The sequence below is a fragment of the Hyperolius riggenbachi genome, chromosome 3 (genome assembly GCF_040937935.1).
Source record: "Hyperolius riggenbachi isolate aHypRig1 chromosome 3, aHypRig1.pri, whole genome shotgun sequence".
Lineage (NCBI taxonomy): Eukaryota > Metazoa > Chordata > Amphibia > Anura > Hyperoliidae > Hyperolius > Hyperolius riggenbachi.
The window spans coordinates 494,570,080-494,593,788 of record NC_090648.1 but is presented as its reverse complement, the minus strand read 5'-3'; the positions used below and the strand labels follow the sequence as shown (position 1 = coordinate 494,593,788).

The 23,709-nt window shown below is 49.8% G+C and overlaps 1 protein-coding gene across 1 annotated transcript in view; it reads right to left on the bottom strand.

Moving 5' to 3' along the window:
- FGD4 (FYVE, RhoGEF and PH domain containing 4) overlaps positions 1 to 11,269 on the bottom strand; it is a 160,303-nt gene extending 149,034 nt beyond the window's left edge. The window contains exon 1 of the mRNA XM_068278248.1: positions 10,933 to 11,269. Within this exon, the coding sequence (XP_068134349.1) occupies positions 10,933 to 11,053 (121 nt within the window). The 5' untranslated portion in view covers positions 11,054 to 11,269. The remainder of the gene's footprint in view (positions 1 to 10,932) is intronic.
- Between the last annotated feature and the right edge of the window lie 12,440 nt (positions 11,270 to 23,709).

The window sequence follows — 23,709 nt, the reverse complement described above, 5'->3', positions numbered from 1 at the left end:
GGGGTGCAGAGCTCAGCCAGGTGAGAAGTAGTGTTGGGCGAACATCTAGATGTTCGGGTTCGGGCCGAACAGGCCGAACATGGCCGCGATGTTCGGGTGTTCGACCCGAACTCCGAACATAATGGAAGTCAATGGGGACCCGAACTTTTGTGGTTTGTAAAGCCTCCTTACATGCTACATACCCCAAATTTACAGGGTATGTGCACCTTGGGAGTGGGTACAAGAGGAAAAAAAAATTAGCAAAAAGAGCTTATAGTTTTTGAGAAAATCGATTTTAAAGTTTCAAAGGGAAAACTGTCTTTTAAATGCGGGAAATGTCTGTTTTCTTTGCACAGGTAACATGCTTTTTGTCGGCATGCAGTCACAAATGTAATACATATAAGAGGTTCCAGGAAAAGGGACCGGTAATGCTAACCCAGCAGCAGCACACGTGATGGAACAGGAGGAGGGTGGCGCAGGAGGAGAAGGCCACGCTTTGAGACACAACAACCCAGGCCTTGCATGAGGACAAGAAGCGTGCGGATAGCATGCTTTGTACCACCATGCAGTCATAAATGTAATAAAGATAAGTGGTTCAATAAACAGGGACCACGCGGCAACGCTAACCCAGCAGCAGCACACGTGATGGAACAGGAGGAGGCGCAGGAGGAGAAGGCCACGCTTTGTGAGACACAACAACCCAGGCCTTGCATGAGGACAAAAAGCGTGCGGATAGCATGCTTTGTACCGCCATGTAGTCATAAATGTAATAAAGATAAGAGGTTCCATAAACAGGGACCGGCAACGGTAACCCAGCAGCAGCAGCAGCAGCAGCAGCACACGTGATGGAACAGGAGGAGGCGCAGGAGGAGAAGGCCACGCTTTGTGAGACACAACAACCCAGGCCTTGCATGAGGACAAAAAGCGTGCGGATAGCATGCTTTGTACCGCCATGTAGTCATAAATGTAATAAAGATAAGAGGTTCCATAAACAGGGACCGGCAACGGTAACCCAGCAGCAGCAGCACACGTGATGGAACAGGAGGAGGCGCAGGAGGAGAAGGCCACGCTTTGTGAGACACAACAACCCAGGCATTGCATGAGGACAAAAAGCGTGCGGATATAGCAGCAATGCTTTTTGCCGCCATGCAGTCATAAATGTAATACAGATGAGAGGTTCAATAAACAGGGACCGGAAACGCTAAACCATCCCAGATGTTCATCGGTCATGTTACTTGGTTGGGGTCCAGGAGTGTTGCGTAGTCGTTTCCAATCCAGGATTGATTCATTTTAATTTGAGTCAGACGGTCTGCATTTTCTGTGGAGAGACGGATACGCCGATCTGTGATGATGCCTCCGGCAGCACTGAAACAGCGTTCCGACATAACGCTGGCTGCCGGGCAAGCCAGCACCTCTATTGCGTACATTGCCAGTTCGTGCCAGGTGTCTAGCTTCATGCCCGGTTTCAGGTCCAGCGGTGCCAGCCACAAATCCGTCTGTTCCTTTATTCCCCTCCAAATTTCCTCCCCTGTGTGCTGCTTATCCCCAAGGCAGATCAGCTTCAGCAACGCTTGCTGACGCATGCCAACAGCTGTGCTGCACTGCTTCCACGATCCTACTGCTGCTGGTGCTGGGTTAGCATTTCCGGATGAGGTACAGCTTTGAGATGCGTTGGAGGAGAAGGAGTCAGAGAGGTAGGTGCTGCTGTTGTTATCCAGCTGTTTGCGGCGTGGGCAACACCCGCGCCGTAGCAGGTGAGGAATCGCTGCCAGGCTCCACAAGGTTCACCCAGTGCGCGGTAAGGGAGATGTATCGACCCTGGCCGAACGCACTCGTCCAGGTGTCAGTGGTGAGGTGAACCTTGCAGGCAACGGCATTCTTCAAGCTTCGGGTTATTTAGCTGACCACGTGCTCATGCAACTCAGGCACTGCAGAGCGCGCAAAGTGGTAGCGGCTGGGAACCACGTAACGTGGGATGGCCACTGACATCATGCCCTTGAAGCTGTTTGTCTCCACCACTCGATATGGCAGCATTTCGCAGGCCAGAAGCTTGGCTATGCTGGCTGGCTGTTACTGCCACGGCCCGGGGGTCATTTGCTGGCAATTTCCTCTTGTGCTCAAACATCTCAGAGACAGACAACTCAACCGTAGCGCTGCACACCGAAGGGCTGTTGGTTGTTGTGTTTGATGAACACTGGGAGACCTCAAGAGCACTAGTCCGGAAAGTGACAGTGTCAGCATCGTCTGATGTTTGTGAATGTTGTGAACCACGCAATGGCTGGGCTACTGCTGCTGCTGAGGCGGGTCTGGTGGTGAGTCTGGTGAACCCAAGGGAGGCAGTGTTGCTGGTGGTACCCTGTCCTGCCGCGTTTGCCCACAGAGTGGGATGTTTGGATAGAATGTGGCGGCTCATGCTGGTGGTGGAGAGGTTGTTAATACTTTTCCCCCTGCTCAGGCGGGTCTTGCACACCTTGCAAATCGCCATGGTAACATCCTCAGTGCAGTCTTCAAAGAAAGCCCAGACTTTAACTGGCTGAGGACTCGGACCTCGTGCGTGATGTGCTGGTGCTGCTTAACCCACTGCTGGACGCTTGAGAGGTCATCCAAGTAAGTATCTGGTCCTGTTCTTTTGGATCTGTGAGGGTTGTTGTCCTGGACAACATGGGCAGTATTGAGTGGGTTTTCTTGGGTGCTCCCCTGTGGCCTGTACGTGAACCGTCAGGGGAAACACCTCTTCCCTTGCCCCTCCCTCTTTCACCGGATTTCTTCCTCATTTCACTTATCCTTAAAGTACACGCTGACTGGCAGCAGTACAGTGGCAGTACAGAAATGCTATACAGTGGTGGGTGAGCGGTGTACCACTATTGTCAGCAGTGACACAGAGCACAATGCTATACAGTGGCGGGTGAGCGGTGTACTACTGTTCCCAGCAGACACAGAGTGGAAGTAAACACAATGCTATATAGTGTGGCTGAGCCGTGTACACAGAGTGGCATTAAACACAATGCTATATAGTCTGCTATATAGTCACCCCGAACAGGGTGATGTTCTGCAGAACCCGAACAGTGGCAAACACTGTTCGCCCAACACTACTGGGAGGGAACGCAGATTTTAGTACCTAAACACACGATACAACATGTTTTCCGGGGTCGGACTCTGAGGCACATACAGATGGTCCCGATCATCATCCTCATCATACAACTCTTCTCCTGAGTCTGACCCACCCACCACCTCTGCCACCCCAACATCCCCAGACACAGACCCCTCATCGTCCTCAACATTAACTTGGGATGCTGGCCTGAGCCAGACCTCCTCCTCCACATCAGGCCCCATCATCTCCTCAATGGCAGCCCTCATTAATCGCTCTGGCGACGGACTGATGGACACAACGTTCTCCTCCGGGGAGGGCTGCTGCTGACCACTGGCTGCTGGGGTGGATGTTATAGCTTGCGTGGGGCGTTGGCTGTTGCTGTTGTTGGGAGTGCTGCTCACAGCGGAGGTCTCTGGGGAACTCATGTTGAGCTCATATAGTGGTTGACGGTGAGTGGAGTATTACTGATCCCAGCAATATACACACTGACTGGCAGAGTACGCAATGCTATATAGTGTGGCTGAGCGGTGTACACAGAGTGGCAGTAAACACAATGCTATATAGTCTGGCTGAGCGAGCGGTGTACTACTGTTCCCAGCAGAATCAGAGTGGCAGTAAACAATGGTATATAGTCTGGCTGAGCGGTGTACACAGAGTGTCAGTAAACAATGGTATATAGTCTGGCTGAGCGAGCGGTGTACTACTGTTCCCAGCAGAATCAGAGTGGCAGTAAACAATGGTATATAGTCTGGCTGAGCGGTGTACACACAATGCTATATAGTCTGCTATATAGTGTCAGTAAACAATGGTATATAGTCTGGCTGAGCGAGCGGTGTACTACTGTTCCCAGCAGAATCAGAGTGGCAGTAAACAATGGTATATAGTCTGGCTGAGCGGTGTACACAGAGTGTCAGTAAACAATGGTATATAGTCTGGCTGAGCGAGCGGTGTACTACTGTTCCCAGCTGAATCAGAGTGGCAGTAAACAATGGTATATAGTCTGGCTGAGCGGTGTACACAGAGTGTCAGTAAACAATGGTATATAGTCTGGCTGAGCGGTGTACACAGAGTGTCAGTAAACAATGGTATATAGTCTGGCTGAGCGGTGTACACAGAGTGGCAGTAAACACAATGCTATATACTCTGGCTGAGCGAGCGGTGTACTACTGTTCCCAGCAGACACAGAACAGTAAACAGAATGCTATATAGTGTGGCTGAGCGAGCGGTGTACCACTATTCCCAGCAGACACAGAACAGTAAACAGAATGCTATATAGTGTGGCTGAGCGAGCGGTGTACCACTATTCCCAGCAGACACAGAACAGTAAACAGAATGCTATATAGTGTGGCTGAGCGAGCGGTGTACCACTATTCCCAGCAGACACAGAACAGTGAACAGAATGCTATATAGTGTGGCTGAGCGAGCGGTGTACCACTATTCCCAGCAGACACAGAACAGTGAACAGAATGCTATATAGTGTGGCTGAGCGAGCGGTGTACCACTATTCCCAGCAGACACAGAACAGTAAACAGAATGCCATATAGTGTGGCTGAGCGAGCGGTGTACCACTATTCCCAGCAGACACAGAACAGTAAACAGAATGCTATATAGTGTGGCTGAGCGAGCGGTGTACCACTATTCCAAGCAGACACAGAACAGTGAACAGAATGCTATATAGTGTGGCTGAGCGAGCGGTGTACCACTATTCCCAGCAGACACAGAGTGGCAGTAAACAGAATGCTATATAGTGTGGCTGAGCGAGGTACACAGAGTGGCAGTAAACAGAATGCTATATAGTGTGGCTGAGCAAGCGGTGTACTACTATTCCCAGCAGACACAGAGTGGCAGTAAACAGAATGCTATATAGTGTGGCTGAGCGAGGTACACAGAGTGGCAGTAAACAGAATGCTATATAGTGTGGCTGAGCAAGCGGTGTACTACTGTTCCCAGCAGTGACACAATGACAGGGGGGACCCTGGCTAGCGTGGCTGGAGCGCGAACTACCCTGCCTGCCTACCCAAAGCTAAACCCACAGACAAATGGCGGAGATATGACGTGGTTCGGGTATTTATTTACCCGAACCACGTGACAGTTCGGCCAATCAGAGCGCGTTCGGGTCCGAACCACGTGACCCGTTCGGCCAATCACAGCGCTAGCCGAACGTTCGGGGAACGTTCGGCCATGCGCTCTTAGTTCGGCCATATGGCCGAACGGTTTGGCCGAGCACCGTCAGGTGTTCGGCCGAACTCGAACATCACCCGAACAGGGTGATGTTCTGCAGAACCCGAACAGTGGCGAACACTGTTCGCCCAACACTAGTGAGAAGCCCCACAACCCCATCATAGCTTTCCGGTGTCACCAGTATTCCTGCACACACCAATAAGCAGCAGGGAGTGGCTGATGCGCAAGCGCTGCATGTAAACAACGGAGTGTGCTGCAGCTGCTGCCACATGTAAACAACAGCCCAGATCAAACCCGTGGGGGTGCAGAGCTCAGCCAGGTGAGAAGCCCCCCACATCCCATCATAGCTTTCCGGTGTCACGAAAATTCCTGCACACACCAATCAGCAGCAGGGAGTGGCTGATGCGCAAACGCTGCATGTAAACAACGGAGCGTGCTGCAGCTGCTGCCAAATGTAAACAACATTGGGTGCTGCAGCTGCTGCCACATGTAAACAACATTGGGTGCTGCAGCTGCTGCCACATGTAAACAACATTGGGTGCTGCAGCTGCTGCCACATGTAAACAACATTGGGTGCTGCAGCTGCTGCCACATGTAAACAACAGTGGGTGCTGCAGCAGGTGCCTATAAACAATGGAAGGTGCTACAGTACGTAAACGATGGTGGTCGCTGCAGCTGCTGCCGCATGTAAACAACAGAAAGTGCTACAGAGCCATATGGAGCCTCAGAAGCAGCAATATAACACAATCGCACTGGTGATAACAGACTTATAGAAACATTAATAGAATGTTGCTGATATTTTGGCCCCCCTGTGGACAGAACCTGCATAGCGCCTGGACTGGTGTTCTGCACCGCAAGATGCTCTGGAGTGCAACACCTGCAGGTTTACTCACTGTGGAATATTATCTATTATCAGTAGTATTATGCCCAGAGCAATACTGAGAGAACATACAAGCTCTATGCAGACGGTGTCCCGGCCAGGATGTGAGCCCAGAGCTGCCATATGTTCACCGATTATAAACAGAGGGGCGGAGCCGCTGCAGATCCGGTGTTCCAACATTTTTGCATACCCGACAGAATAGCATACAAATGCTACTGAGCATGTGCAAAGTCATGCAGGGCATACATTAACCCCATAATACCCATCAGCAGCATTAACCTTTTCAACCCCAGTTAGCTGCCCGTGTGCTGATGTGCAATCTCCACTATCCAAGTGGATATAGAGTTAGAATAAAAAGTTGTCCGAGCGAAGCGAGGACCGAGCCCGCAGCCCAGCGAGCGAAGCGAGCGGGCAAGGGGACACTGATTCTACTAACAAGGGGTATATCACTTTAAATGTATGCTATTCTGTCAATGTATGCTAGTTAGTTGGAACACCGGCACATTCAGCCCCCGGGGGCATCAGGGAGGGGCCGCAACTTATTAAAGAGAACAGAAGGAATGTAATCCGGCCTGCCAATGGCAACAAAACAGGCAGCGATAAAATAATTAGAATGTGGCGTCCTATATAATGCATGTAGGTCACTGGCTCTGTCCTCCGTAGAATGTACATAGGTCACTGGCTCCGTCCTCCAAATAACGGGGTAAGCAAAGAATCTGGAGGCAGACGGTCACTAGTGCTGTGCAGATATCAGCATTGCCGGATACAGCAACTGCTGATGTGTGCGACATTCTCACGCTTCTCTTCACCTGAGTTTTCTCATATAAGAATAACACAATCGGGGGGGGGGGGGGGGGCTCAACTGCTGAAACCAGGGAGCAGACCCGAGAGAGAGAGAGAGAGAGAGAGAGAGAGAGAGAGAGAGAGAGAGAGAGAGAGAGAGAGAGAGAGAGAGAGAGAGAGAGAGAGAGAGAGAGAGAGAGAGAGAGAGAGAGAGAGAGAGAGAGAGAGAGAGAGAGAGAGAGAGAGAGAGAGAGAGAGAGAGAGAGAGAGAGAGAGAGAGAGAGAGAGAGAGAGAGAGAGAGAGAGAGTTTTTTCAACCCTCCTCTGGAATGCCCTTCCACAACACATCCGTCACTTAAGCGCTCCCTCAAAAATCACTTGTTTCGACAAGCATACGCTCTACCTTAGGGCTCTTCCCCTTTCAGCTAAGGCCAAGTTGTTCTCCTACTAGATATCCTAAAACACACTGCTTCTAGGTATGTTTATCGTCTACTACCCCACCTCTTGTTTCCCTCCCTATTCCTTTAGATTGTAAGCTGGCAAGGCAGGGCTCTCTCCCCCTTTTGTGTCTTGGAATTCATAATACATTTTATTCATCCTGTTACTCTTGTTACTGTCATTACCAATTCTGTATTTTGTGTATTGGTGTATACCATTTATCTGCATTCAGGGGCGTAACAATAGACCCTGCAATGGATGCAGCTGCAGGGGGGCCTGAGGGGGGAGAAGTTTATTTTCCCTGTCCTGAGAGACTGACGACTAAGGGTGCGGAGAGAAAAAGCTTTCTATTCTTTGCACAATTGTTCTAATGACTAAATCTGCCCTGCCATTGATAAAGAATCATACAAAGACAAAGATTTGAAGATAGTCCCTATTCAGTGTGCAGCAGGCTCTTGTGTACAGTGCCCTGCCCTCAGCCTCTCCACCACTCTCCAAGTGCTATGTATTGTAATAATGCTGGAGAAGTCTGCAGAGCCAGTTCTGTTCCATCAGAGATGGACAGAGCGAGAGTAATAAGCTGAGGCTGGGAGTACACTTGTCTGTCAGTTTTCTGTATGTGTTTTCTGCACACCATGGGCTTGATTCACAAAGCGGTGCTAACTGTTAGCTCGCCTGTGAAAACTCCCTTAGCACGTCTAAACGAGCTTTTTGCGCGCGAACCGCATTGCGCGCAAAGGTATGCGCGCAAAACTTTATGCGCGCACTGCACAAAGCGCGAAGTGCCCATTAAAGCCTATGGGACTTAGCGCGCGCATAGGACTTTGCGCGCGGTACTTAGCACGCGATCTGATTGAGAGAAGCGGTGCTAACCTACTTAGCACCCTGGTTAGCATGCCTGAAGACTTTAGACGTGCTAAGTAGCTTAGCACCGCATAGTGAATCAAGCCCCATGTGTGTCTGTAAGTGTGAAAACATGCACGTTTTATCACAGAAGCGAATGTAATTGACAGAGACATGTCAATTCACCAGAGGTTACCAACCTATTTATCTCTTGGGAGGTAATTTACCTCCTGTGATATCTCCAAATAGCAATTCTCCAGAAGTATAGGGGAAAATATCGACAGAGAGAAATGCAAGAGATAAATGTGAGATAAGTATGAGATAAATAAGTGATTGTTAGTAGTTAGTTTTTCTCCAAATCACAATTCACCAGGGAAGAAAGGGGGTGTGGCCATTCGTTATTTTTTCATCTCTTTATCCCCTGAATGAACCTGGAGATATCGTGGTTTTCACACAGCAGCTGCTGCTGTGAAAGATGGAGCCTTTTGAGCTTACTCTGTTAGGCCTGGTGCACACCAAAAACCGCTAGCAGATCCGCAAAATGCTAGCAGATTTTTGAAACGCTTTTTCTTATTTTTCTGTAGCGTTTCAGCTAGCATTTTGTGGTTTTGTGAAGCGTTTTTGGTATAGTAAATTTCATGTATTGTTACAGTAAAGCTGTTACTGAACAGCTACTGTAACAAAAACCGCCTGGCAAAACCGCTCTGAAGTGCCATTTTTCAGAGCGGTTTGCGGTTTTCCTATACTTAACATTGAGGCAGAAACGCCTCCGCAATCCAAATCTGCAGCAGCCCGGGAGTATGCGTTTCTGCAAAACGCCTTCCACTCTGGTGTGCACCAGCCCATTGAAATACATTACCCTAGCGTATCCGCAGCCGCAAGCGGATCGCAAAACGCAGCCGAACCGCTCTGTGTGCACTAGGCCTTAGAGCTTGCTTCTATTATGAGGAGACGAAGGCGCAGGAGGAGGGTCTGTTTAATCGCCCCTCGTATTTTTCGTGAGAGAGCAGTTCTTGATAATTTTACTGAGACAGAGGTGGTGAAGAAGTTCAGACTCCTTCGTGATATGATTTATAATATGATCCGGCAGTAAAAGGAGGGAATACTCTGGTCACGTAGTGGTAAAACTCCGCCTCCTACCCACAATGCTTCACTTTCAAGCTTACAGAGAGGAAAAGTATCCCATGTAAATCATTAATACAGATTACCTAACTCTCTGCTTTCTCACACTTTCCTCATGCATATCTCTCCATTATCCCCTGCTATCCAACACTTTTCTCTCTGTCCTCTCACACTGGTGAATTGACTCCAGAGTGTTAAAATACCTCATGAGATAAACTACCTACCTTTTTTCTCTTAGTAAATCCTCTCTAGTGAATTGACGCCAATGTGTGCAGTGCTTCACTGCTGTCTGTTTCTATCTACATGGGGAAAACACATTCAAGTGCGCACTAGCCGACTGAATAACATTGGTTCTTAGTTTACCTGTGCAGAAAGAAATGTTGGGGGGGGGGTTGGGGGGTTGGTGGCTGGGGTAAAGCGGGCCCCGTCCAAAGTTTCGCAGAGGGGCCCAGTGATTTCTAGTTACGCCCCTGTCTGCATAATTCTAAGGATGGTATCATCCTGATTCAAAACTTCTGTATTTTGTCCCCCATGTTCGTTTCCTATCTTTGTACAGCGCCGCGGAATATGTTGACTCTTTATAAATCAATAATAGACGGTCAGCCATGACTGGGGAGGCGTGGCTCCAGCTGACAAAGAAAGCCCCTCCCCTTTCATGCCCATGTGACTGATGTGGGGGTGGATCAGACGGGCTGGGAGTGAGCAGGCAGCAGTGACTCTCTGAGGAGGAGAGAAGAAGATCTATAAGGAGACAAAGCTGGTATTTTACTTTTCCCTTTTTGCATTAAACTATGCAGGAATAATAATCAAGGACGTTGGATGAAATTCATATAAGGGAATATAATGACGGAGGAGTCCGGGGAGAAGAGCTTACACTCTACAGACAGACACCGCTCGTCCCATTTATACAATCGTTGTCGCACCACAAAGCAGTTGATTGGGTTGGGATCGGCTGACGAGCGATCGTTTCCGCGATCTTGTGACGTGGGTACCGCCACACAATCACACAAACATCGTTTAGCGGTGTGCGGCAATAACAACTGTCACGGCAGATCTTTAAGATGCCCGACGACTCTGCGCAAAATATTGCGATTGCTTGACTTCCCGTTCGCACCCTATAAGTTCCGTCATGTGACATCGTGCGTACCCGCCAGCCAGAAGATGGATTGTGGAGTGCCAGTTGTCAGGGAGATGTCACTGGATCCATCTTCCTGTCGGGTGGTATTTAACTTAAAGGACAACTGAAGAGAAAGGTATATGGAGGCTGCCATATTTATTTTCTTCTAAGCAATACCAGTTGCCTGGCTGTCCTGCTGATCCTCTGCCTCTATTACTTTCAGCCATAGCCCCTGAACAAGCATGCAGCAGATCAGGCGTTCCTGACATTATTGTCAGATCTGACTAGATTAGCTGCATGCTTGTTTCTGGTATTATGCAGACGCATGCTTGTTTCTGGTATTATGCAGACAAATAGATCAGCAGTGCTGCCAGGCAACTGGTATTGTTTACAAGGAAATAAATATGGCAGCCTCCATATTCTAACTTCAGTTACCCTTTAAGAGGCATTTCAGCATTGCAGATTGCGAGCTCTGCGGCCCAGGCATCAGGTACTCACCGTTATCCTCGCTGTGGATGGACAGGATGAGCGGACCAGACTGCATACAGGGATTGGACTTTCTCCTGAAGGCCGTCCTCCTGAAATCCGCAGAACTCACGGTGAGCGAGTCCTGAGCCATGAAGCATATAGTATAGCGTATCTCCTGGGTACAGAGTCCTCTATGGGCAGGCAGCAGGTGAGTATGATGAGATCTCAGGCCGCTCTGGTCTGGTGGGTGGACTGCGGCGTCCCTGCTGCTTCCAAGAACTCCATGTAACGTATAGATGAATGCACAGCCTGATGTATAGCCTGCAGTCAGCTTAGCCTGCCTTAGCTGGTGTACAGAGATCTCACTGTACACCTCCCAGAGCTGCAGCTGCTACAGGAGTCTCCCAGGGTGAAACAGCCCAGCCCCCACCTCCTAACCACACCCACACCTACTGGCCCCACCCTCACCTGGGGAGGCTGCTCACCTGAGCTCAGCTCATCCTGCTGCAAACATGTTGCTATAGCTGCTGAATGCCAATTATAGAGCAACATTCACACTTAGCTGGGCAGCAGCCAGAGTGTGAAGAGCTCAACACAGCCTTTCCTCTGCTTCCTGCACACTGACCCTCACACATCACTATACATCATCACTGACACTCCTCTACCTCCTACTGCCTGCCTGTGTACCCTCCCAGCACAATGACCCCCACACATCACCACTGACACTCCTCTACCTCCTACTGACTGCTTGTGTACCCTTCCAGCACACTGACCTCCACACATCACCACTGACACTCCTCTACCTCCTACTGCCTGCTTGTGTACCCTTCCAGCACACTGACCTCCACACATCACCACTGACACTCCTCTACCTCCTACTGACTGCTTGCGTACCCTTCCAGCACACTGACCCCCCACACATCATCACTGACACTCCTCTACCCCCTACTTCCTGCCTGTGTACCCTCCCAGCACACTGACCACCCACACATCACCACTGACACTCCTCTACCTCCTACTGACTGCTTGCGTACCCTCCCAGCACACTGACCACCCACACATCACCACTGACACTCCTCTACCCCCTACTGGCTGCCTGTGTACCCTCTCAGCACACTGACCCCCACACATCACCACTGACACTCCTCTACCTCCTACTGCCTGCCTGTGTACCCTCCCAGCACACTGACCTCCACACATCACCACTGACACTCCTCTACCTCCTACTGCCTGCTTGTGTACCCTTCCAGCACACTGACCTCCACACATCACCACTGACACTCCTCTACCTCCTACTGACTGCTTGCGTACCCTTCCAGCACACTGACCCCCCACACATCATCACTGACACTCCTCTACCCCCTACTTCCTGCCTGTGTACCCTCCCAGCACACTGACCCCCCACACATCACCACTGACACTCCTCTACCCCCTACTTCCTGCCTGTGTACCCTCTCAGCACACTGACCCCCACACATCACCACTGACACTCCTCTACCTCCTACTGCCTGCCTGTGTACCCTCCCAGCACACTGACCCCCCACACATCACTATACATCACCACTGGCACTCCTCTACCCCCTACTGGCTGCCTGTGTACCCTCTCAGCACACTGACCCCCACACATCACCACTGACACTCCTCTACCTCCTACTGACTGCTTGTGTACCTTTCCAGCACACTGACCCCCACACATCACTATACATCATCACTGACACTCCTCTACCTCCTACTGCCTGTGTACCCTTCCAGCACACTGACCCTCACACATCACTACTGACACTTCTCTACCTCCTACTGCCTGCCTGTGTATCCTCCCAGCACACTGACCCCCCACACATCACCACTGACACTCCTCTACCTCCTACTGACTGCCTGTGTATCCTTCCAGCACACTGACCCTCACACATCACTACTGACACTTCTCTACCTCCTACTGCCTGCCTGTGTACCCTCCCAGCACACTGACCCCCACACATCACCACTGACACTCCTCTACCTCCTACTGACTGCCTGTGTATCCTTCCAGCACACTGACCCTCACACATCACTACTGACACTTCTCTACCTCCTACTGCCTGCCTGTGTACCCTCCCAGCACACTGACCCCCACACATCACCACTGACACTCCTCTACCTCCTACTGACTGCCTGTGTACCCTTCCAGCACACTGACCCTCACACATCACTACTGACACTCCTCTACCTCCTACTGACTGCTTGTGTACCCTTCCAGCACACTGACCCCCACACATCACCACTGACACTCCTCTACCTCCTACTGACTGCCTGTGTACCCTTCCAGCACACTGACCCCCCACACATCACTGTACATCACCACTGGCACTCCTCTACCCCCCACTGCCTGCCTGTGTACCCCCCCCCCCCCCCCAGCATACTGACCTCCACACATCACTATACATCATCACTGACACTCCTCTACCTCCTACTGCCTGTGTACCCTCCCAGCACACTGACCCCCACACATCACCACTGACACTCCTCTACCTCCTACTGACTACCACAAACGTAACACAACTAGCTGGCAGTGGCAGAACGGAAAATCGTGGAGGAGGGGCGTGGGACATTACGGCTGCTGGGGGCATGGGGAAGCCCCAGGTAAGTGAAAGCGTTTGTTTTTATAGGAATCTTCAGTTCCACTTTAAAAAGTCATTTTTACAAGAAGGACAGATACAATTGTTTATCTCATTAGTTTAATTTCACTTTGGATGTCCTTTAACCACTTGCCGACCGCACACTCGTGCGGCGGCAAAGTGGTAGCTGGAGTACCAGCGACGCACATCTGCGTCGCCAGGTGCCTCCCTAATTAATCAGGAAAGGCCGCTCACGCGAGCGGCAGTTTCCTGTTAGATCACGGAGCGGGTCTCCATGAATAGCCTGCGCGCAGCTGATCGCGGCTCGCAGACTAAATGTAAGCGCAGGAGACGTTTGTCTCCTTTGTTTACATTGAACGGCGCTGCTGCTACAGCAGCGCCGTAAGGCAGATCGGCGATCCCCGGCCAATCAGCGGCCGCGGATCGCTGCCATGTGACAGAGGACAGCCTGTCACAGGCTGCACAGGACGGATAGCATCCTGTGCAGCCCCGATCACCAGGGGTGAGAGGGAGGGGGGGAATTTCGCCGCGGAGGGGGGCTTTGAGGTGCCCCCCCCCGTACACCCAGGCAGGCAGGGGCGATCAGACCCCCCCTGCACATCATCCTCATAGGGGGGAAAAAAGGGGGCGATCTGATCGCTCTGCCTGCAACCTGATCTGTGCTGGGGGCTGCAGAGCCCACCCAGCACAGATCATAAAAAAACACGCTGGTCCTTAAGGGGGGGTAAACCCCTGGACCTCAAGTGGTTAAACGATACCCGAATGTGACGTGTGACATGATGAGATGGACCTGTGTATGTACAGTGCCAGGCACACAAAGAACTAGGCTGTGTTCCTTTTTTTCTTTCTCTGCCTGAAAGAATTAAATATCAGGTATGTAAATGGCTGACTCAGTCCTGACTCAGACAGGAAGTACCTACAGTGTGACCCTCACTGATGAGAAATTCCAACTATAAAACACTTTCCTGGCAGAAAATGGCTTCTGAGAGCAAGAAAGAGATAAAAAGGTAAATTTCTCCAACCCCCAATGCCCAACCCGCCGGACGGATCTATTCAACCTCAGCTAAGCCGATGCCCCTCCCGACGCATGAAGTCACACATTCCTGGCTTGTCCCCCCCCCCCTAATTTTCAGTAGTGCCCCTGCTGGAAATGTGTTTAGTAGAGGAATAGATGTAATTACACAGAGCGTTGTGTCAGTCCTGGGAGGGGGAGATCAGAACAAACACTCCACACTATCAACAATTCCCCACTATCCACGTGGACCTGGAGGGGGAATAGTAATTAACGCTGTCGGGACTTGTGCTGGAGCAGGGTAAGCCCTATAACGGCTGTATCCTGCGCCCAAGTCTCCTGGTGGCGATTTCACTCGTACTCCATCAGAAGGAGGGGGGGGGGGGGATCTGGTGCTAGAAGAGACTGTCCTTCCTGTAATTGTGGCAGGTGGCAGCTATGACGTCATGTGACCTCAGGCGGCTGCTGCCTCTGTGATGTTACTGGTCAGGGCACTTCGCTGAGTAATTTCCCTGGTTGCCGGACTATTCACTGACCAGACTGGGAGAGCCGGACGTTCCTGACCCCTCCGGAGCGTTTCCTGGAAGATGCTCACTGGGGAATGTCATCTGTGTTTTCAGAAATTTCTTGTCACACCATCCCAGCCAGTGACCCGTCTAATGACCTTCCTTATTATTTTATGTAGTTATATAGCACTTTCATCTTCTGCAGCACATTATAGAGTACATAGTCATGTCACTGACTGTCCTCAGAGGAGCTCACAATCTAATCCTACCATAGTCATGGTCTAATGTCCTACCATATTGTTATGATACATTTATATAGCGCTGACATCTTCTGCAGCACATTACAGAGTACATAGTTATGTCACCAGGGCAGGGCCGGGGCAGAGGCTCCAGCCTCAGGGCGCAGTGTACGAGGGGGCACACAACTCACTCAGCTATCATTCCCCTATTGTGTTTGAAGCAGAGAGAAATAAGAAAAGGGGATACATGGCAGTGACTGCAAGCCAGATAACTAGAGATTACGGTGTTAGGGGCCCTGGGGCGCCTCTTAGTCTAATAGTAATCGTGTGACGGCTGGGGTGGGAGGGATGGAGGGGTGCACTTTGGTGTTTCAGCCTTGGGTGCTGGAGGACCTTGTCCCGGCTCTGCATGTCACTGACTGTCCTCAGAGGAGCTCACACTCTAATCCCTACCATAGTCATAGTCTAATGTCCTACCATATTATTATTATGTATTTATATAGCACTTACATCTTCTGCAGCACATTACAGAGTACACAGTCATGTCACTGACTATCCTCAGAGGAGCTCACAATCTAATCCTACCATATAGTCTAATGTCCTACCATATTATTATAATGTACAGTATATACGTGTGTGTGATGAGGGCGGTGGGTACATGCATGTAACGCTGCGAGGTTGGCGGGGTGCAGAGCCTGGTCCTGACTCTCTCAGGAATCCTGTTTACATTCCAGAGATGTTTCTGTACAGTGTACAATACTCTGAGCAGCTCGTCATCCTCCATACATAATGCAGAGACTGTCCTGTTATCATGCGTTCATCTTTGTCAGAACATGTGGGACCTGCCTGGGACCCGTCACTACCGTTCACAGACAACTGCAAACATAGAAAGTGCAAACTACACATCAGAAATGAGGCCTATCAGCCCAGATCTCCTGAACAGAGCATGTGAAATAAATGTCTCCACAATCCAGAATAGCCAGGCTGGAGTCCAGTACTCTAATATTAACCACTTCACCCCAAAGCGGTTTTACCCTAACGGACAAGAGCGATTTTCACCTTTCAATGCTCATCCATTTCATTTGCCAATAGCTTGATCACTACTAATCACAATCAAATGATCTATATCTTGTTTTTTTCACCAACAATTGCGCTTTTTGGGGTTGATATTTGTTTTCAGTAATTACTTTATTTTCTATGCATTTTAAAGGGAAAAAAATGAAAAAATACACTATTTCCCCAATTTCATCCCCTATTGTTTTAATATAAACACTGCTACTGTGCATAAAACCCACACATTTTATCTGCCTATTTGTCCTGGTTATCACAAGATTTGAATGATGTCCCTAGTACAAATTATGGTGACAATATAGTATTTGTAAATAAAGGTGTATTTTTTTCTGTTGTTTTTTTTTACTGATTTCACATGCACGCGCGAAAGGGTGCATGCCTGCACGTGCACAGCGGCAGCAGCACTGCTCAACTTATAAAAACATCCTGGAGCCTTTAAGAGGCTCCAGCAGGACGTTTTTATACGCTTGCTTGTCTTTAAGAGGTTAAATGCAATTGCTTCATCCAAATCTAGCACGTGTCCTCGATCATGCTCCCACCGCCAGAAGCGTCCTGCGCTGCGCAGTATGAGAAAATCTTGTACTGCGCATGCGTAAGACGCTCCAGCTGCAGGTGCGTGATCAAGGGCACGCGTGGCCAGGGCCACACAGGCGCAGTGACCATCGACTGGCTCAGTTGTCCAAATCTACAATGAGTCACTGCGGGGGACCAGAGGATCGCTTAGTGACAGCACAGGCACGGCGAGGGCAGCTGCAGGGGGCGCTGGTAGAAGCTCCAGTTCAGTTAAACTGTTTTTTTTACTTTAGGTTTCCTATATCAGGAAGAACAAACATACTGTATATGCACACCCACTCACACCTTTCGCAATCAAAGTTAACTGGAGCAGATTTTTCACAACCAAAAGAAAAAAGCAGCACAAACATCTATTGTTTCACTTTTGCAGTAGTTTTCCCTTCATTCTGCATGCACTTGTGTTGATACATCTGCCATTGACTTGTACCTAGCTGATAATAAAGTCATACCTGTATGTGCTAGATGGCTGAGGGTGCAGCTACACTGTCAGCAGACCTTGTTCCATGTAGCATGTGCTTCTCTGCCTGCCATGTGTTTCTGTGCCTCCTCCCTCCAGCTTTAGAGAACATGCCAGAACATTCTCTAGCTCTTGTCCAATCAAATGTCCCCAGTCACTAACAGACAGAGCTTTCCTGGCTACCACCCCTTTCCTTCTAACAGAGCATTAGTGTTGTCCGGATCATGAACGATTCGGATCTTTGATCCGAATCTATTTTGTGAGTCGAATCATCCGAATCATCAAAATGAGTGATTCGGATCAAAAAGGGGCGGGGCCAGGAGCGACACGCCCCCTCTCAGCGTTCAGCGTGGTCCTGGAAGCAGAGCAGAGATGGATCGCTCTGTTGAACGGGAGGCAGCCTCGCAGGGACAGGTAGATGAGAGAGGGGACATGGGTGCCACTGCCAGATATGTGTAGAGCACACATACTGGCTATAATCTGCTGCTCATTATAGGCTGTCTGTTCGCAGTTGTGCACAGTGAACACATTGGAAGCAGGGGCACCGCGAGGCATAAAGCGAACCAAGCGGTCGCTTGGGGCCTCAAGATCTTAGGGGCCTCGGCGGCTCCGTGACGTCGGCGTGACGTCACTTCTTCCCTGCAGCCCCGCGGGGCTGGCAGAGCAGAGCAGGGCTACGGGAAGATGGCCGCCGCCGAAGCCCTGCTCTGGAGACTATGTCTCCAGTACAGGGCTTCGGGTGGCCATCTTCCCGTAGCCCTGCATGAATCAGCGCGGGAGATTGGAGGAGGGAGCCAGGGAGGGAGCTCCGTGGGAACTGCGCGCCTGAGGAGCCGGCCGGGTGAGGAGACGGGGAGAGAAGACTTCTGCCAGTGCCAGCCTGCCAGGTGAGTAAATTATTTTCTTTTTGCAGCCCTAATTGCGATTGATTTCTGCTGAACTGTGCCCTAATTGCATTTGATATCTGCTGAAAATGTGGCCCTAATTGCGATTGATTTCTGCTGAACTGTGCCCTAATTGCGATTGATTTCTGCTGAAAATGTGGCTCTAATTGCGATTGATTTCTGCTGAACTGTGCCCTAATTGCGTTTGATATCTGCTGAAAATGTGGCCCTAATTGCGATTGATTTCTGCTGAACTGTGCCCTAATTGCGTTTGATTTCTGCTGAAAATGTGGCCCTAATTGCGATTGATTTCTGCTGAACTGTGCCCTAATTGCGTTTGATTTCTGCTGAAAATGTGGCCCTAATTGCGATTGATTTCTGCTGAACTGTGCCCTAATTGCGTTTGATTTCTGCTGAAAATGTGCCCTAATTGCGTTTGATTTCGGCTGAAAATGTGCCCTAATTGCGTTTGATTTCTGCTGAAACGTGGCCCAAATTGCGTTTTTATTTTCTGGTGTCTGGGGTAACTGTTGCTGCATTTATTATTTAATGGTCATAGTTGGCTATATTTGCTGTGCTACGGTTAAGCTTCGCCCATACAATGTCATGGCCACGCCCATCCTACGCGCGCCTCAATCACCCCCACATCCATTTTTTCCCTGCAAACAGCCCCGCCCCAATCCGCCCTCCTGCTCCACCCACATGTCATGGCCACGCCCACTTATGCGGGATAACCACACCCATTTGCGCTTCGCGCGCCGCAGGATAGGGCCTCTTGCTACAGTCCGCTTGGGGCCACAAAAACCTTAGCTGCACCCCTGATTGGAAGCTTTTGGCTCAGCACAGCTCAGTAACTTTGCAGGCACTGTGATTGCAGGGCAATATGATCCTCCTGCACTCGGCACTAAAGAGCTGCACTTATCTTCTGGGAATGCTTTGGGGAATGCTTTCTTTCACTGTGCGACGTTTCCATTCAAGGTATACAGATGAACATATAGGTGAAATATATGTAAAGCATATGACTTCAGCATGTGGGTATTACGTGCAAACATTTCTGCTCTCTGCTCGTCCCTCCTCCCTTCTCTGTCCACTCCCTGCCCTCTGTGCATCTTCTCCCCTTCTCTGTGTGTCCACCCCCCTCCCCTTCTCCTGTCCTGCTAGTCATTTCATCCCCGAATGCTTCCCTTGTAAAATGATCCGAGATTCGGATCAAAGATCCAGATCTTTTCAATGATCCGATTCGAATCATCCGGATCATTGAAAAGATCCGAACTTCACATCTCTACAGAGCATGGCCCAGTAGAGATGCGAAGTTCGGACCTTTTCAATGATCCGGATGATTCGAATCGGATCATTGAAAAGATCGGATCTTTGATCCGAATCTCGGATCATTTTACAAGGGAAGCATTCGGGGGTGAAATGACTAGCAGGACAGGAGAAGGGGAGGGGGGTGGACACACAGAGAAGGGGAGAAGATGGACAGAGGGCAGGGAGTGGACAGAGAAGGGAGGAGGGACGAGCAGAGAGCAGAAATGTTTGTTTGCACACAATACCCACATCCTGCAATCATATGCTTTACATGTATTTCACCTACATGTTCATCTGTATATTCCCAACTCCCATTCCCCAAAGCATTCCCAGAAGTAAAGTGCAGCTGTTTAGAGCAGTGCAGGAGGATCATATTGCCCTACAATCACAGTGCCTGCCCTGTCCTAGCCCAGCTGTCTACAAAGTTACTGAGCTGTGCTGCTTCTGAGCCAAAAGTTTCCAATGTGTTCACTATGCACAACTACGGAACAGACAGCCTATAACGAGCAGCACATTTCAGCCAGTATGTGTGCTCTACACATATCTGGCAGTGGCACCCATGTCCCCTCTCTCTCATCTACCTGTGGTTGTGCAAGGCTGCCTCCCCTTCAACAGAGCGATCCATCTCTGCTCTGCTTTCAGGACCCCGCTGCTGGCTGAGAGGGGGCGTGTCGCTCCTGGCCCTGCCCCCTTTGTGATCCGAATCACTCATTTTGATGATTCGGATGATTCGACTCACAAAATAGATTCGGATCAAAGATCCGAATCGTTCATGATCCGGACAACACTATGGCCCAGTAGTTTCTGGTCATCTAAGAAAAACACACCTTTAATCTCACACTGGTATGTTCTGAGTTATATGTACTAGTATAGGGGGGACTGAGGCCTTGCAGCTTGAGACCAGGAAGGAGTCTGCTAGCATTAAAGGGACACTTAAGCCAGAAAAAAAAAGAGTTTTTTTCATCTGGGGCTTCTACCAGCCCCCTGCAGCAGTCCTGTGCCCTCGCAGCCACTCACTAATCTTCTGGTCCCCCGCTGCCAGCTAGTTTCGTTTTTGCCGACAGGCCCGTCAGGACTGGCCACGCATAGCTTTTTCCGCATTCCCAACTGTAATTAGCGCTATTGCGGGCCGCAACGCGTACAAAAATAAGCGTTGCCGTATATCTATGCGTAGGTAATGCGGCAACGCGTATTTTTGTACGCGTTGCGGCCCGCAATAGCGGTAATTACAGACGGGAATACGGAGAAAGCTACGCGTGGCCAGTCCTGACGGGCCTGTTGGCAAAAACGAAACTAGCTGGCAGCGGGGGACCAGAGGATTAGTGAATGCCTGCGAGGGCACAGGACTGCTGCAGGGGGCTGGTAGAAGCCCCAGGTGAGTAAAACTCATTTTTTTTCTGGCTTAAGTGTCTCTTTAAAGATGAGCAGCTGAAAGCAAGTAAGCAAGTAAGTATTCTGGTCCCAGCATTCATCATGGGTTATAGGAAGCAAAAGACACAGAATTGTACATATGATACACATAGCTCCCAACTGTCCCTCTTTTGGAGGGACAGTCCCTGTTTGGGGCCCTGTCCCTTTTTCCTCCTCATTTGTCCCTCTTTCTATGTAAATATATATATTTCTCTACTAAAAAAAGTGTTTGACTCTAAACTTTATTCCCATCCTTTAAATTGATATATTACTCATTTTAAAATGTTAATATGAAGGGAAATGAACCAGGATAGAAAGAACCAGTTGTGGTTTGAATTATACGGTAAGACAACATATTTTTCTTATGACATTTTTATGGTATGTGTGACTAGGGGTGTGACAGGGGGCGTGATCTGGGGTGTGGCATGGGCGTGGCTTAAGTGTCCCTCTTTTTCATCTCAAAAAGTCGGGAGGTATGGATACAGCGCTTATGTGTTGAAGCGTATACCACGTGACGCCTACGTTGCAGCAGGTGGAACAGGTAACATTGCATCGGGGAGCACATTTACTGGAGGGGAGACAGTGGCCAGGTGTCCGTTTCATTTGTCGGGGGCCACGATTTTGGACGCGGTTCCTGCCACGCACCCGATCAACTATGAAGGCCCGAGACTTTCCAACCGGCTCAGTCGATACATTCAACCGATTTCTGTCCAAAATCGTTCAGATCATGGAATGGCATGCTTGTTGTCTCATCTGATCTGACCAAATTTTTTAATCAGATGATTGATTGTGCCGCAACATCGCTAGATGTATGGCCAACTTTGGTGCGAGCTGGTATGGCTGATTGGAGTACAGACACATAGCTGCATACATCGCACTACTTACAGGTCTATACTCGTATATGAACCTCCCAGCAACACAGCCAAACATTCCTACGGTTACCGCATCAGCAACGTCCCAGCCCCAGGAACAGCTATTATCTCTGTCTTGGGTGGAGAGCATCTTATGCTGTTTTTTTTTCTGTTCCCCTGTCTGGGAAAATTGCATGCTTCCTGTCCTAATAACAGGTAGTGGATACATCCCTCCAACAGGAAGACCGACAGCAGGAGGAAAAACACATTAACGTTTCTGCAGTGTAAGGAACTGTCAGAAATGTTTGGAAGCTTATATTGCTCCCCCTCAAGGCCAGTTTCTCAGTTGTCAAGACTATTGGGGATCATATTAATAAATCTAAAGTGGTTCCCAGAGGCGCGATGGGCGGGAAAACACCACTAATGGCAAGATGAATATAATGACTGGAGGTGCCCATAAACAGGAATAGCTAAAAACCGTTTGCGATGAAGATGTAGCTTGGCCTACCTTCATGAAGAAGGCTCTCGTGTAATCACATATAGTTCAAAAAAGACAAAATTTTATTCAGCACCAGGACAACGCGTTTCACGGCCAAACGCTGCTTGATCAGGTCAATATTATGCCGTATCCGGAGAGTAGTGGAGCCTGGATTGCTTTGAAACCAAATTCATAAGCACTCCTGCCACCACTACTGAATAGGTACCGTGTACGTTTTTGCGATACTTTATGGATCTCAATGATTGAGTTACCAGACTGGAGCACACAGTTCCTGCTGGATACTGGATGGTCGCTCTCCTGTAGCCCTGCTCGGTACTCCAGGTCCTTCTGGATACTGGATGGTCGCTCTCCTGTAGCCCTGCTCGGTACTCCAGGTCCTGCTGGATACTGAATGGTCGCTCTCCTGTAGTCCTGCTCGGTACTCCAGGTCCTGCTGGATACTGGATGGTCGCTCTCCTGTAGCCCTGCTCGGTACTCCAGGTCCTGCTGGATACTGGATGGTCACTCTCCTGTAGTCCTGCTCGGTACTCCAGGTCCTGCTGGATACTGGACGGTCGCTCTTCTGTAGTTCCGCTCGGTACTTCAGGTCCTGCTGGATACTGGATGGTCACTCTCCTGTAGCCCTGCTCGGTACTCCAGGTCCTGCTGGATGCTGGATGGTCGCTCTCCTGTAGCCCTGCTCGGTACTCCAGGTCCTGCTGGATGCTGGATGGTCACTGTCCTGTAGCCCTGCTCGGTACTCCAGGTCCTGCTGGATACTGGATGGTCGCTCTCCTGTAGTCCTGCTCGGTACTCCAGGTCCTGCTGGATACTGGATGGTCGCTCTCCTGTAGTCCTGCTCGGTACTCCAGATCCTGCTGGATACTGGATGGTCACTCTCTTGTAGTTCTGAAAACACAAATGGAGAAACTCACTCCCAAACAGTTCTCTGCTGCTTTATAAAGCCTGCAGGCTGCTTATAAGCCAATGAAAAATGCACACATATAATACACCTAGCTTGCAGTGATTAATCAAGCAGAAGCTGAGCAAGTCAGCCAGTCAGTTGGAGAGGGCTTCAGTTACATACAGACAATGGGGCAGATGAGAGGGAATATCCTGCACGCTGGTGCCCCCTGCTGGTCATATAGCCATTGTCTATATGCAACTGAAGCCCTCTCCAACTGACTGGCTGACTTGCTCAGCTTCTGCTTGATTAATCACTGCAAGCTAGGTGTATTATATGTGTGCATTTCTCATTGGCTTATAAGCAGCCTGCAGGCTTTATAAAGCAGCAGAGAACTGTTTGGGAGTGAGTTTCTCCATTTGTGTGTTTGGTAAGTTTTAGAGCAGTAGGAGACAGGCCTTGGGGGTGGCAGCTCCAAGGGTCGTTCGCTACACCTCTA